This window comes from Haematobia irritans, chromosome 1 (genome assembly GCF_050003625.1).
Source record: "Haematobia irritans isolate KBUSLIRL chromosome 1, ASM5000362v1, whole genome shotgun sequence".
NCBI classification, from domain to species: domain Eukaryota; kingdom Metazoa; phylum Arthropoda; class Insecta; order Diptera; family Muscidae; genus Haematobia; species Haematobia irritans.
Genome location: NC_134397.1, coordinates 88,430,104 through 88,444,415, shown reverse-complemented (window position 1 = coordinate 88,444,415; position 14,312 = coordinate 88,430,104). Strand labels below are relative to the sequence as shown.

Genomic DNA, 14,312 nt, shown 5'->3' with positions numbered 1-14,312 from the left:
TTTTATTTCATTTCACAACAGTAATGAATTTATTTCGATTACAAAAATATAGTGTTATTTAGTTGAACTTGTCTAAATGAGAGTGAATCCAAAGTCATTACTGAATCGAAGTGTTATACGTGTCCGCAAATTATTCGTTTCATTCTTTGGTAAACCACATTTTTTGTTTTTTGGTCTGATGTTGACACAAACAAAGCGAATGGTTCCAACTATTGAACACGCAACGTATAGCTCACCATGTGAAAAACAATGATTTTCTAAATTTATCCCGCAAACACTAAGCGATTGGCCTCACGACTTGTTAATGGTCATTGAGAACGCAAGGCGAACTGGAAATTGCAATTTTTTGAAGTCAAACGGAAGATCAGTCGGAATCATTGGTATTCGAGGAATACATACATTTTCACCTGCGTACTTTCCGTTAATACGAGTAATGGTTGCCTCAATCAAATTCGGGGTAAGTCTTTTTACCGAAAGTCGAATCCGTTGCAAAGTCGCGCTTTCCATCAGCCATGCAAGGCGATAATGGATTTAATGCACCGCACGGTCCATGCACCATCTGTGTTGTCACAATGTCGTGTAGGTGGGGATCAGTGACTGGATCAGGAATTTCAGCGGATATGATGTCATCCACTTCCTTTGAATGTAATTTGTTCAGCAATCAAATTAGTATATGAGCATGCGGTAGTCCACGCTTCTCCCATTCCACCGAGTACATATAACAACATGTGTTACCAAAAACTTGATACGTAGTAAGGACATCCATCATAACCTTGAGTTTTTGCTGAAATACTCTGACGATTATGTCATGGCGATCTTGCGGTTTTTGGCCCGATTCCAACTCACTTTCAATGTCCGCTCACTTCGAATTGCACGCGAACGTAATAAATAAATCCGGAGTGCCATAGCGTCTTGAGCGTATTCGTGCATGTGACGTGGGCTTCCGGTATAAGATGATGGGAGAATCGTCAGACGTCCAATATTCTGAACATCACCATCTGAATGAATAGCATCACGCAAGTGCATATAGTCCTCAGATCGTAGCTTTGCCTGATTGAATCGGATGAACCTTAAACGTTCGGTCTCGACTTTGACATACATATCGACAGCGAATTGCTGGAATACGCTTAGTAATTCATTGCGCTTAGATTTCTATTCGTTGATTCGTCTGAAAATGCAAAATGAATTGTTAATGGAAACAAATAATAGCAATAATTAGTGTGTACCTGTAATTTGATCGATCATCTTCAACGTGATGTCATATCCGTCTTGCCCTTGCCAATGAATGAATGTATATTATAACGCATCATACAAACGATGTGTCTCGTTTACACGATGCATGATATTGCTTCTTCGCTGAACGACAATGTCTCGCGATTTAGTTGGATCACCAACAATAATTGCAGCAACATCATTAACTGTGGGTGCATTGAATCTTCGCACATGTTCACCTGTTGGAGTACAATCCGCTCTTATGACAAATTTGTGCGTATCCGATGGCATTCGTTCCAATGCTGTTTTAAACATATTAACAACAGCATTGTTAGCGTGAAAAATGCTTGTTCAATAATTCGTCTCTTTAACTGTTGTGCTCCCTGCATATGGCACCGCATATTTAGCTGATCCACCATCGACGAAATGAAATATATTTGCAGAAATTGATGCGGTTCATCTAATGTTTGTACCATTGAATCATGCAAATGATATATTTGTACTTGTATCTGTATTTGCAAACAATCATATATTGACGAAATAATAATGTAACTTCTGATCGAGTGGTGTATTGTTGTTATGTGTTGCAATTCATTGTGCTGGTGTGAGTGATTGGTTATGTGTGTTGTATCTTTTACCTTGCAAGTCGGCATGAAGTCGCCTTCTCCAATGATATTAGCTCCAAAGGAAGTCATGCGAAAGCAGGTATTGTATTCAAGGATGTGTTGAAGAAAATTGCTGCAATCGGGATCACTTCCATCCGGCCGATGTTCGCACAGAGTGGTTACCTTCAAATGCACGATCCCCATAATTTACACAGATCAACTTACTACCTTAAAGACAAATGTCTGCAGTTTAAATTCACTAAAAATTTGCACAATACACGTAATTGATTTGATGATTTCCAATTTAAATGTTAGTAAACGATTAAGTTTTTTTTTAATATTTTTTCACAATTTCACAGTGTACACTATGCCATTTTTTAACATGAATATTTGTCACATCACTTTTACAACTTCTTCAATATTTCGCAATATAAAAATATATTTTATTGAATGACAATTCATTTGAAAAAATGTAATGACAATTCATGTGAAAAAATAAAATTAAAAATAAATTAAAATAAAAAGCAACTGAACTGAATTCAAGTTATATTTTTTTGTAATACGCTGTATGTAAAAAAAGATTTTCCCGCTTTTCCGTTGAAACTTTTCTTGAGTTTTCTATATGTATAAACCTCACAAAGCCCGAGAACTTTCCAACGAATGCAAAACCGTGGAAATCGGTTCGTGCGTTCTGGAGTTGCATCAAAAACGGCGCTGTGTGTAAAAAAGATTTTCCCGCTTTCCCGTTGAAACTTTTCTTGAATTTTCTGAGCTATAAACCTCACGGAGCCCGAGACCTTTCCAACGAATGCAAAACCGTGGAAATCGGCTATGAAAAACCGTGGAAATAGGTTCGTGCGTTCCGGAAATTCATTCGAAATGGCGCTGTATATAAAAAAAGATTTTCCCGCTTTTCCGTTGAAACTCTTGTTGAATTTTCTTTGCTATAAACCTAAGGAGCGACTTATTTTTATATAGTAGATATCCGAAGATATCCAGAATTCGCAAAGTATCATCAATACAACACCAAATCTTCTTTTGCAGTTGTAGTCTTTTAGCATAAAAAGGTGTATTAAGGAGCTCGGTAATTTAATTTTAGTAACAATTCCTTTCCAAAATTTTCACAAATTGAAATCGTCTATTAAAATTTGAACCAATCAAAGACAAATATAATGGCTATGTATATTTGTCTTTGATTGGTTCAAATTTTAATACACCTTAATACACCTTTTTATGCTAAAATACTACAACTGCAAAAGAAGATTATAAATCTACAACCTGGAGATAAGAATTGAATTTCATATTCTATGCAGGTAATGTTAAACAAAATTAACTTTAATTGAACAAAATTAAATTGGAATTATTCCGTTTACTTTCAGAAAAACTGATTTAGCTTACAGGCTGCTGATTCATTGGAAATCTAGGCGCATCTACATATTAGAAGGAACATGCTGACATCGTTAATATGATAAGGTGATAATGATTTATATAGTTTATTTTTTAACCCTTTAGTTGTTATTGATTATAATATGTCTAAGTTATGTTAGAATAAAACACACAAATAACAAAAACCAAATTCTTTAGTCTATAGCATAATTCAGAAAAATAAAATATTGAAGATTTTTATAAGAAACGCATATTTTCTTTTATTTCAAATAAAAAACATCTTATTTAGGATTTTGGGGGCGCAATATATACATTTTTTGATTGAAATTTATTGCCAATTTCAATTAATTATTTAATCAATCAATAAAATAGTTGATTGATTTTTGTCGCAAATTAATCAAAATTTTGATTCAATTAAAACTGTGATTGAATTTTATGTCAAAACCCTGTTAACTTTTCACTTTTTTAATTGATTCAATCACACAAAATTCAATAAAATTTTTAATTGAAAATCGTGTTGGTTTTCAATCAAAATGGGTGATTGATACTATCATTTTCGGGATTGAAGACATTTCAATTAAAAAAATGATTGAATCCGCGATTTTCGTGATTGAAATCATTTTTTTTATGTAGGACAAGCAAACATACAAATGTTATGTTACTATAAACAACCTTCTAGTTTCCTTAGAAAAAGAAAGGATAAAAGTGGTGGCATACGCAGATGATATGGCTCTAGCAGCCATGTGAAAATTCCCATTCACAAACAGCGATGCTATACAAAGAGCACTCCGGATGACAGAGAAATGGGCGAAAGAGAATGATTTAGGTGTAAATCCTGCAAAGACAGAATTAGTCATGTACACGAAAAATTCCATGGTTAAGCCTTAGGTGGTATTGAAATTCCCTTTGGTGATTGTGCCAAATACCTTGGAGTTATATTGGACTGGAAAAACTATAAGCTTAATATTGAAGAAAGAGCGAGAATAGCCTTGCCCTCGTGCAAAAAGGCAATAGGGAAAATGTAGGGACTAAAACAGAAAATTCTGCATTGGCTTACACTGCAGTGGTTAGACCTATAATGCTATATGGTGTTGTGGTATGGTGGCCACCAGTAGCCGACAAGTTTAGATAAAGTTCAGCGAATGGGGTGCTTGTGTATCTCAGGCGCATTCAGTAAGACATGAACAGATTCCCTTACTGTCAAGCTGCATCTAAAGGGTGATACGGTCAAAATTTGGTCAATATAAACTTGACGTATTTCTTTCAATTTTGCATTTAAAAAACCTGAACACCCCTCATTTTGAAGGTGTGTGTGTGTGTAGAATGTTGCTCCTATTTTGATTTTGGAATTCACTCTTCAGTTGTCAAAATGCCGTCCAAGCAAGAAGAGCAGCGTATCAAAATTTTGCTCGCGCATCGCGAAAATCCGGAGGCTGTATACGACGATGCTGACGAAGTCTGACTGCGTGGTAATGGACGACGAAACCTACGTCAAAGCCGACTACAAGCAGCTTCCGGGACAGGAGTTTTATACGGCAAAATGAAGGGGAAAGGTAGCAGATATTTTCAAGCACATAAAACTGTCAAAGTTCGGAAAGAAATATCTGGTTTGGCAAGCCATCTGTACCTGTGGCTTGAAAAGCAGCATTTTCATAGCTTCCGGGACTGTCAACCAACAACGTGCAGGTGGTTCCCAAGGACAAGAACCCTCCCAACACGCCAGAGCTCCGCCCAATTGAGAAATATTGGGCTATTGTCAAGCGGAACCTAAAGAAGACTAAAAAACTGCTAAGGACGAGCAGCAGTTCAAGGCAAACTGGCTTTCTGAGGCGAAGAAGGTGGACAAGGTGTCTGTACAAAATCTGATGGCAGGTGTCAAGCGTGGGGCCCGGCAATTCGGATTTGGAAAAGCGAAAGCCTAACTGAATATTTTTCCTGAATTTTATACTAATTGAACTTGAAAAAGAAATTTAATTTGATTTTTTAAATAAACGATTTCACCGATTTACCGTATCACCCTTTGACCGTATCACCCTTTATTGCCTTTAGACATTTTGACCAAATAGTCAGCTGCAACAACGGCTGTATGGTTGCGCGAGATATCGCTGTGGTCGGAAAAAACGTACGGTCACAGTTCAAAAAATGTTGGGGCGAAGTATAATGATTGGGCCAACAATTTAGTCATTTTAATTAGAAAAAACTAAAAATCAGCCAAAAATCACACCATCAAGCAATGGACGCTATTGAACTCTTAAGCGTGATAAAAACCGTCAAGGTTATTGGACAGCTCATACAGTAGTCATTATACTTCGCACCATGAGTTTTTGCAAATTCGCCTATCAGGCAGTGACCCGTTATAGCAGATATCAGAAGTGATATCTGACGTCTTGAGAACACTAGCAAGTTTAAATGGGGTCATATTTGCGGTTCAAGTTTAAATGGGGCCATATTTGCTTGGTGTCGTTACAACCCTTGCAATTCTCCCATCGAACATTTGTCATCATGACAGCCTTTCCACGCAGTAAGAGCTTGCAGGTAGCCAAAGACATACCAACAGATGCTAGTTCCCCTGGAGTATGTAAGGTAGTTCCTAGCCTTGCTAACTCATCTACTTCGCAGTTCCCCGGTATGTTCCTATGGCCAGGTACCCATATTAGGTGAATATTGTACTGCTCAGCCATCTCGTTGAGAGATTTGCGGCAGTCGATGGCTGTTTTCGAGTTAAGGAACACAGAGTCCAAGGATTTTATTGCAGGTTTTTTATTTTAAAGACCGAACTTTGACCGTAACCAGACTACATCACCATATAGCATTATAGGTCTAACCACTGCCGTGTATAGCCAATGCACAATTTTTGGTTTTAGTCCCCACTTTATTCCTATTGCCTTTTTGCACGAGTAGAAAGCTACCGTGGCTTTTCTCGCTATTTCTTCAATATTAAGCCTAAAGTTCAGCTTTCTGTCCAGAATAACGCCAAGGGAATATCAATACCCCCTAAGGATATGGGCCTAATCGTGGGAGCTTTGTGTTCTTTGCAGTACATGACTAGTTCTGTCTTTGCAGGGTTTACTCCAAGACCATTCTCCACCCATTTCTCAGTTATCCGGAGAGCTCTCTGTATAATATCTCTAACTGTTGATGGGAATTTTCCCCTGAGTGCTAGCGCCACATCATCTGCGTATGTCACCACTTTTATCATTTCTTTTTTAGGGAAACCAGAAGGTTGTTTATAGCAAAATTCCAAAGAAGAGGTGATAGAACTCCTCCTCATTAGCAGTTCATCTAGCAGCCTATGTATACCTGGATCAACATTCAGAGTTGCCAGTCCATTTAATATAGAGTTCAGATGGACGTTATTGAATGCCCCCTCGATGTCTAGAAACGCCACGATTGTGTATTCATTGACAGATAGTGAGCTTTCAATAAAGCTGACTAGTTCATGCAAAGCGGTCTCAGTAGACCGGCCCTTCGAGTAGGCATGCTGTCATTTCGAGAGCAAACTTGAATCGACGCTAGTTCTAAGATAAATGTCTATCATCCTCTCCAGAGTCTTAATTAGGAATGAAGATAAGCTGATAGGTCGGAAATCCTCTCGAGTGGGAGGCTTTTCCCGCTATAGGTATGGAAACGACTTTTGTTTCCCTCCACTTTTCTGGAATATATGCTAAGTTTATACATCCTTTATATATCACCGTCAACCAAGGGATAAATCTTTCAGTCACTGCTTGTAACTCCGCCGGAGTAATTCCATCAGGTCCGGGGGATTTGAATGGCCCAAAGCTATTTAACGCTCATTTTATTCTAGATTCCGATACAATTTCCTCGATAGGAAATAACCGCTGAGCTACAGTGGCACCGCCAGCACATGGTTCAACCGTCTGATTTCCAGGTGTGTCCAATAGTACCTCCAGCGTCTCCTCACTGGACGTTGTCCAATTGCCCTCCGATGTTTTAATGAAACCTAGAGCGGAGTTAGTGGATGCTAGTTCCTTCCGTAGTCTGGAAGACTCGGACATATTCTCAATACTGGTGCAGTAAACATTCCAAGAATTATGCTGAGCCTTTCTCAGTTCTCGCTTGTATCCTCTCAGATGCCCTAACATTTGGCGGAAATATGGTCTTTGAAGTACGAACAGCCAATCTGAAACTGATGTAGCGATGATCTGAGAAGCTACGTTCCCTCAAAACTTGCCACTCAGATATTATTTCATTCAGTTCCGGAGAGGCCAATGTGACGTCCAAACCTCTTGCCTGTTTTTGGTGACGGAGATGCACCCCCTTATTGCAAACTACCAGGTTAGTACGCAAAATAGACTCTATTAGCGACTCTCCCCTTGCATTAGTATCACTACTTCCCCAAATACTGTGATGTGCATTTGCATCACATCCCATAATGAGTTTTGTCTTTGTTTTCAGTGACTCCTCAACTAAGGTCTTAACGGCACATGGAGGCATCTCCCTATCATGTCCCATGTAGACCGAAGATACCCAGTATTTGCATTTGGATATCTCTAGACTGGCTACGACAGTGTCTGCATTGCTCAATGAAGAAGCAGAAACAAGTTTTGTTCGTTTTTAGCAATTATATATGCTCGATTTATATCTTTACCGGTATTTTGCATAAGTTTGAAACCCGGAGTGCTTAATTCACAGATCTTGTTCTTATATATGTATGGTTCTTGAATAAGAAATATATCTATGTCTCCTTTCATCAGGAGGACTGGTGAAGATTTATCTGGGGGAACCGTAGAAACATCCAAATTCTCAACCACCGTCACATCAGCCGCTTCAATTGAGTCATCAAGGGCTTCCTCTTCACAGATCTCGGTGACTCTCGCAAGAACCCGCGGATCAGCTTTGGTGAGGTTTGAGCCTGTAGGGACTTCCCGCATACGGTGTTCGTCAATGTCTGTAGTTTTCATGTCTCCTTCGGCTTCGCTAGATTTTTCTTCTTCTGACTCTACCGAAGGCTTCTTCGTTTCGCAATCCTTTGGCTGATCGCTTTTGTATACCTTCATATGGATATCATGAAAGCCATAACTTACACGTCCTTGTGTCTGGGCTAGATGTGGCAGCGACTCAATGTTCAATATAAACACCGCATGTCGTCTTGGTCCATCCACTTCATCCAAACGACCAACCTTCCAATCTGCGGTTGGAAGATCTGGGTTACATTCCTTTAGTCTGTTTAGTATTGACTCAGGATCAGGAGGATTTGCAGGTATCCATGCATGTGCTCTAGGTTTAGCCGGTATGTCTTTTCTATCGACTAACTCCAAAGCGGCTCCTTCACCAATTAGCATCAAAGCAGCTTTAAAGCAATCCATAGACCTCTGGTCTGCAAATGCTATGAACTTATATCGTCCTTGATACCATCCAGCATCTTGCCGTCGAGGACTTTGTCCGGGAAACTTTTTTCGCACCTCTGAGTAGACACCAGACATCGCGTTCTCAATTTCCCCCATTTTTGCTTTGGAACCATACCGTCGAATGCTTCTTTATTAATGATAGCCATCTCAAGGCTGTCTTTTGCAACTGAGGCAAACTATCTTTGATCCCGTTTAGAGGATAGCAGTTCATCCGGTGATCGCCCCCAGCTTCAAGAATTCCTTGAGCCCATTTTAAGGAATCGCTTTGCTTAGCCGACAACGTGCTTGGGTCGACAGATCCTAATTTCTTTAGGATAAACAAAGCATTTCTGCGTTCTTTGAATCTATTTCGTGAGGTATTACCTTCTTTTGATGTCGTTACCTTAGAAAAGGTAACGACACCTGTCGACCCGTCTACAGGTCGACTAATTGGGCCTGACTCTTGGTCACTGCCCAAATTTATAACTTCAGTCGATACCCGTCCACTGGGTCCTGAAGTTAGCAACCCAGTGTATGACTTTGAATTTCGCTGCATGATGGTTTAATTTTCCACCACACGTGAAATTCGTAATAGGTACCTATTACGATGAAATAATCCGCTATTAAAAAAACACGTCCGGTTGAAATATCACGAGTTTAATTAAAGGTAATGAAAAACGATAGATTGTGTATATATGTATACAATTTTGTTCCGATTTTTGTTTCGGTCGACCTCATATTCGTGCAAACCAAAATTGTCTTTTCATTAAGTCTTCCCTGCGAAGAAATGTCTATTTTCTGTGGAAAAAACAACTCTGTTTTTGTTTTCAACAGCAACGATTTTATTCAATAAATAACTGAGTATTTTTCTCAACAATGGGTTTGCCTGCAAATATTAGTGCCACAACACAGCGATCTGTTGGTTATGATAAAGACTTTGAACAACAAACAGCGCATATGGATAGGTTAGGTTAGTTGATCTCCTATATTTAATACATTATAAGTAAGTATTCGGATATACTTCCCTTATGAGTACTCTTTTTCATTCTCTGGTGCCTATATTTCACCATGAGTGTGAATTTTATCGTTATAGTATTTTTTTCCTGAACGTGAATTTTTCGTGTATGTCAATTTTAACGCGAACGTGAATTTTTTCGTGAGTGTGTTTTCGAAGAAATTTTACTCACGCACACTCACGAACAGTTTAAATTTCATTAACGACTCACATTCACGAATCTAAGACGGTCATGTGTTCAAAACCAGACTTGAAACATATTTTAAATCTTTTAGAGTAGTTTTTTGTTTAAAGTACGTTTCGTTATAAGAGTTTCGTTAATTATATTTGTTTGTTTCATTTTTTATTTATATCATTTTTATATTATGCTTTATTGTTTGTATAGACTACTAGTTTTTGTTTATTATTTATACTGTTTTTTTTAATACTTATTATTTATGTTATATTTTGTAATATGTTATTAGTATGAAAAATGTATTTACGTATTAATACGTTTTGTTGCTAATGTTAAGATCGTTATGGCTTGTCGTTCTTTAAATTATTAATAAGATTTAAAATTTTATATTAATGTTGGAATAAATAGAATTGTTTGAGTAGTTTTTGAAATGGTGATGTAAGTAACTGTAACAGGTTAGCTGATAAGTCCTCGGTCTAACAAAGAAAAACACATTTTTTGTCAAAATTCGTTTTTATTATTCAACATAGTTCCCTTCAAGAGCGATACAACGATTATAACGACCTCCCAATTTTTTGATACCATTTTGGTAGTACTCCTTCGGTTTTGCCTCAAAATAGGCCTCAGTTTCGGGGATCACCTCTTCATTGGGGAAGCAATTCGAAGCCCAATTCATGAAATTTTGCCATCGTTCTCAATGACTTGTGGCACTTGTTTTTTTTTCTTCTTCATATGGGGCCGTTTTGCCGCGATTTCGACCTTCTAACGCTCCAATAACGCCATATAATAGTCACTGTTGATGGTTTTTCCCTTCTCAAGATAATCGATAAAAATTATTCCATGCGCATCCCAAAAAACAGAGGCCATTACTTTGCCAGCGGACTTTTGAGTCTTTCCACGCTTCGGAGATGGTTCACCGGTCGCTGCCACTCAACACGTTCCTTTCATATCTTTAAGGGCTCTGCTATCTCGATCAACTTCATTTTACGGTCATTCAAAATCATTTTGAGGATTTTTTTGATGTTTTCGTCGGTACCCTCCTCTTTCGGGCGTCCACTGCGTTCACCGTCCTCCGTGCTCATTTCACCACGCTTGAATTTTGCATACCAATCAATTATTGTTGATTTCCCTGGGGCAGAGTCCGGAAACTCATTATCAAGCCAAGTTTTTGCTTCCACCGTACGCCCTAGCTCACAAACTAATTGGCTTACAGACGTCAAATTTTGACACGAATCATTTGAATGTTGTTACTATATAAAACTAATATGCATTTAATACTAGCGACGGCATCTATGCGTCAGACCGGGGACTTATCAGCCAACCTGTTATAAGGCCTTCGTTACATGTGATAATAAATAAATTAAATTTAAATTACAGTATGCTAATTATTTCTCTGTATTTTTTTATATTTCATTCATGAAAAACTTAGTTCGGACTTGGTTATAAGAAGTAGATCACTTCACTTCATCACTAAAAAGTTGTGCTTCACTCAATGATATAAGTGAAGCTTGTCCCTTTCAGGAATTTTATAATGTCCTCGAATGTTGGTTATTTTGCAAATGCTTTCACTTACCTCAGTATTCAATTTTTGCCCAGGTATCAAGTTTTTCAAAAATGAGGCATCATCGTACCGGATAACACCAGTATTGGGTATGCCGTCAAGATATGAGTTGTAACCTGTAATTGAGGGAGGTGGAGAATCATCTCCACAGCTATGATGGATATGTGGACCCGTTGAGGTGGATGAACCACTTCCTCCACTGTTACCACTAAAGACATCAAAACCGTTGTAATATTTAGACTGCTGGTATTTCTCTTGTAGACTTAAATCTACACCAGCTGCCGATGATGTACCTTCCGCTACAGAACCCATGAAAGGTTTACTGCATGTTACTAAAAGGAAAAACAATTTGTAGAAACGCAACATTGCCCACAGTTCTGGTTTACGAATTCGTAAAACGCAAAATTTTGTATCTACAAAAAATCGTAAACTAAAAGACAATTTTCCTTAAAACTTCATTGATTTCATTGCTCGTAAGAATACTGTCTTAAAATTCCGAATCATAATTCTTTGTAGTTCTAATTATATGAAGGGATAAATATTTTACGAATTCAGACGCCAGAACATGGGGGTTTAACTTATTTTCGCTATCTTACTATTGTCAGTTTTGTTTGTGGGCAGTGTATCTGCTACGAAATGTGACCAATGTTGCTCTTTCGATTTTTGTTTCTGCTGCTGAGCACTTTTTATTTCACTTCCTATAGCTGATATACATTTTGGGGTTGGACGTTGTATAACGGCGGCTTGTCCAGTTAAGCCGCCTCCTGAAGATTGGGAAATAGTGGATTTCTCATTACTATTTCCAGCGACACTAGTACAACTAATACTTATATTGTTATGAGATGAAGGAATATCATTGGAAAAATATGAAAATGACGTTGCCGACGTATTCTTATTGATTTCGCTGTGTTGGCTTTGCTGTTGTAGTGTTGCTCTAGCTGCTTCCGCAGCAGCCTCTTGTGGAGTATAGAAATTGGCATTGCCAAACTGCCTATAGCCACCTAGTACCAACCCACTGGTGACAGCCTGGTGTAGTGCTGGATTTCGAATTGTATACATTCCATTCTCATTTTTAATTATTGCAGCAGGCTGGTCGACAGGCAAAGGAGCGGCTATTGGATACGTTTCCACGGGACGACCTTGAAGAAGAGAAAATATATATGTAAATAAAAAATCGAAGAGTTGTGAGGAGATTTTTAGTTGTATGTTGTATTTTAGGTTAAGTTATTTTGCGGTCCCAGACAGGTGGGAGTAATCCATTAGGTTAGGTTAGGTTAAAGTTGCAGCCCGATTAAGATTCAGGCTCACTTAAACTATTCAGTCCATTGTGATACCACATTAACTAAAAGTACCTATTACATATGGGTACTTCTAGTTTTAACCGCTGAACCTTCTCGATTTTCTTCTGTTGAACCAACCAGATTGTTCCAAAAACATTAGCAGATTGCTTAAGTTAACGTTTTTCAGGCCCGCCAGTAATCTGAATATATATGCCCCTAACATTTGCTTACGCTTTACACAAAATGCAGGACACTCACACAAGAAGTGTTTTATTGATTCCTTTTCCTCCGCATCATGACAGCTCATACAATAGTCATTATACTTGGCACCAATAGTTTTTGCAAAATCGCCTATCAGGCAGCGACCCGTTATAGCAGATATCAGGAGTGATATCTGGCGTCTCGAGAACAATAGCATACCTAGTGTGCTTTTCAGGTAATCTTTTCGCCATTCGAAGTTCCAGATCTTTAGAATATACTCCGAAACCCACTTGGCCATCCAATTTGGAGCCATCACTGTAGAAATCTATATATCTTTTATTCCCCGGGGTCCGTGTACACCACGCCTCACTGTTGGGAATTAGAGTCTCAAACTTTTTATCGAAAAGTGGTCTCGCCAAAGTGTAATCCACTACGTTAGGCACATCTGGCATTATTTTGAGGACCGAATTGTGACCGTAACTTTTTTCCGACCACAGCGATAGCTCGCCGTTATAGCAGATATCAGGAGTGATATCTGGCGTCTCGAGAACACTAGCATATCTAGTGTGCTTTTCAGGTAATCTTTTCGCTATTCGAAGTTCCAGATCTTTAGAATATACTGCGAAACCCACTTGGCCATCCAATTTGGAGCCATCAGTGTAGAAATCTATATATATTTTATTCCCCGGGGTCCGTGTACACCACGCCTCACTGTTGGGAATTAGAGTCACAACCTTTTTGTCGAAAAGTGGTCTCGCCAAAGTGTAATCCACTACGTTAGGCACATCTGGCATTATTTTGAGGACCGAATTGTGACCGTAACTTTTTTCCGACCACAGCGAGAGCTCGCGCAATCGCACAGCCGTTGTTGCAGCTGACTGTTTGGCCAAAATGTCTAAAGGCAATAGATGCAGTATAACATTAAGGGAATTTGTTCCTGTCTTGCTGAATGCACCTGAGATACACAAGCACTCCATACGCTGAACTTTGTCTAAACTTGTTGGCTGGTGAAGTGCCGTGAAGTGCCCTTTCTTCAATATTAAGCTTAAAGTTCAGCTTCCTGTCCAAAATAACATCAAGGTATTTGCACACTCACTAAAGGGAATTTCAATACCCCCTAAGGAAATGGGCATAACCGTGGGAGTTTTGCGATCTTTGCAGTACATGACTAGTTCTGTATTTGCAGGATTTACCCCAAGACCATTATCTTTCGCCCATTTCTCAGTCATCCGGAGGGCTCTCTGTATAATATATCTAACTGTTGATGGGAATTTTCCCCTGAGAGCTAGCGCCACATCATCTGCGTATGCCACCACTTGTATCCTTTCTTTTTCTAGGGAAACCAGAAGGTCGTTTATAGCAACATTCCAAAGAAGAGGTGATAGAACTCCTCCTTGAGGAGTGCCTCTGTTCACATACCTTTGTATGTTTGCTTGTCCTAGTGTGGCTGAAATGCGTCTCTTCCTTCGAAGTTCGTCTAACAGCCTAAGTATACCTGGATCAACATTCAGAGTTGTCAGTCCATTTAA

The 14,312-nt window shown here is 38.8% G+C and overlaps 2 protein-coding genes across 6 annotated transcripts in view; both read right to left on the bottom strand.

The window, feature by feature from the left end:
- LOC142221381 (uncharacterized) overlaps positions 1-14,312 on the bottom strand; it is a 142,509-nt gene that overhangs the window by 20,622 nt on the left and 107,575 nt on the right. For all 5 annotated transcript variants that reach the window (XM_075291099.1, XM_075291097.1, XM_075291101.1 and 2 more), the window contains 2 exons: positions 11,899-12,441; positions 11,315-11,634 (listed from right to left, as the gene is read on the bottom strand). In XM_075291099.1, coding sequence (XP_075147214.1) covers positions 11,315-11,634; positions 11,899-12,441 — 863 coding nt within the window. The remainder of the gene's footprint in view (positions 1-11,314; positions 11,635-11,898; positions 12,442-14,312) is intronic.
- On the bottom strand, positions 132-2,138 carry LOC142221382 (uncharacterized). The gene is made up of 2 exons (XM_075291102.1): positions 1,227-2,138; positions 132-1,168 (listed from the first exon to the last, which is right to left on the bottom strand). The coding sequence occupies exon 1, from the start codon at positions 1,525-1,527 to the stop codon at positions 1,297-1,299; it is 231 nt and encodes a 76-aa protein (XP_075147217.1). The 5' UTR covers positions 1,528-2,138; the 3' UTR covers positions 132-1,168; positions 1,227-1,296.

Excerpts from the sequence above, each read along its gene's own strand:
- LOC142221382 (XM_075291102.1), bottom strand. The coding sequence starts at position 1,527 with ATGTTTAAAACAGCATTGGAACGAATGCCATCGGATACGCACAAATTT.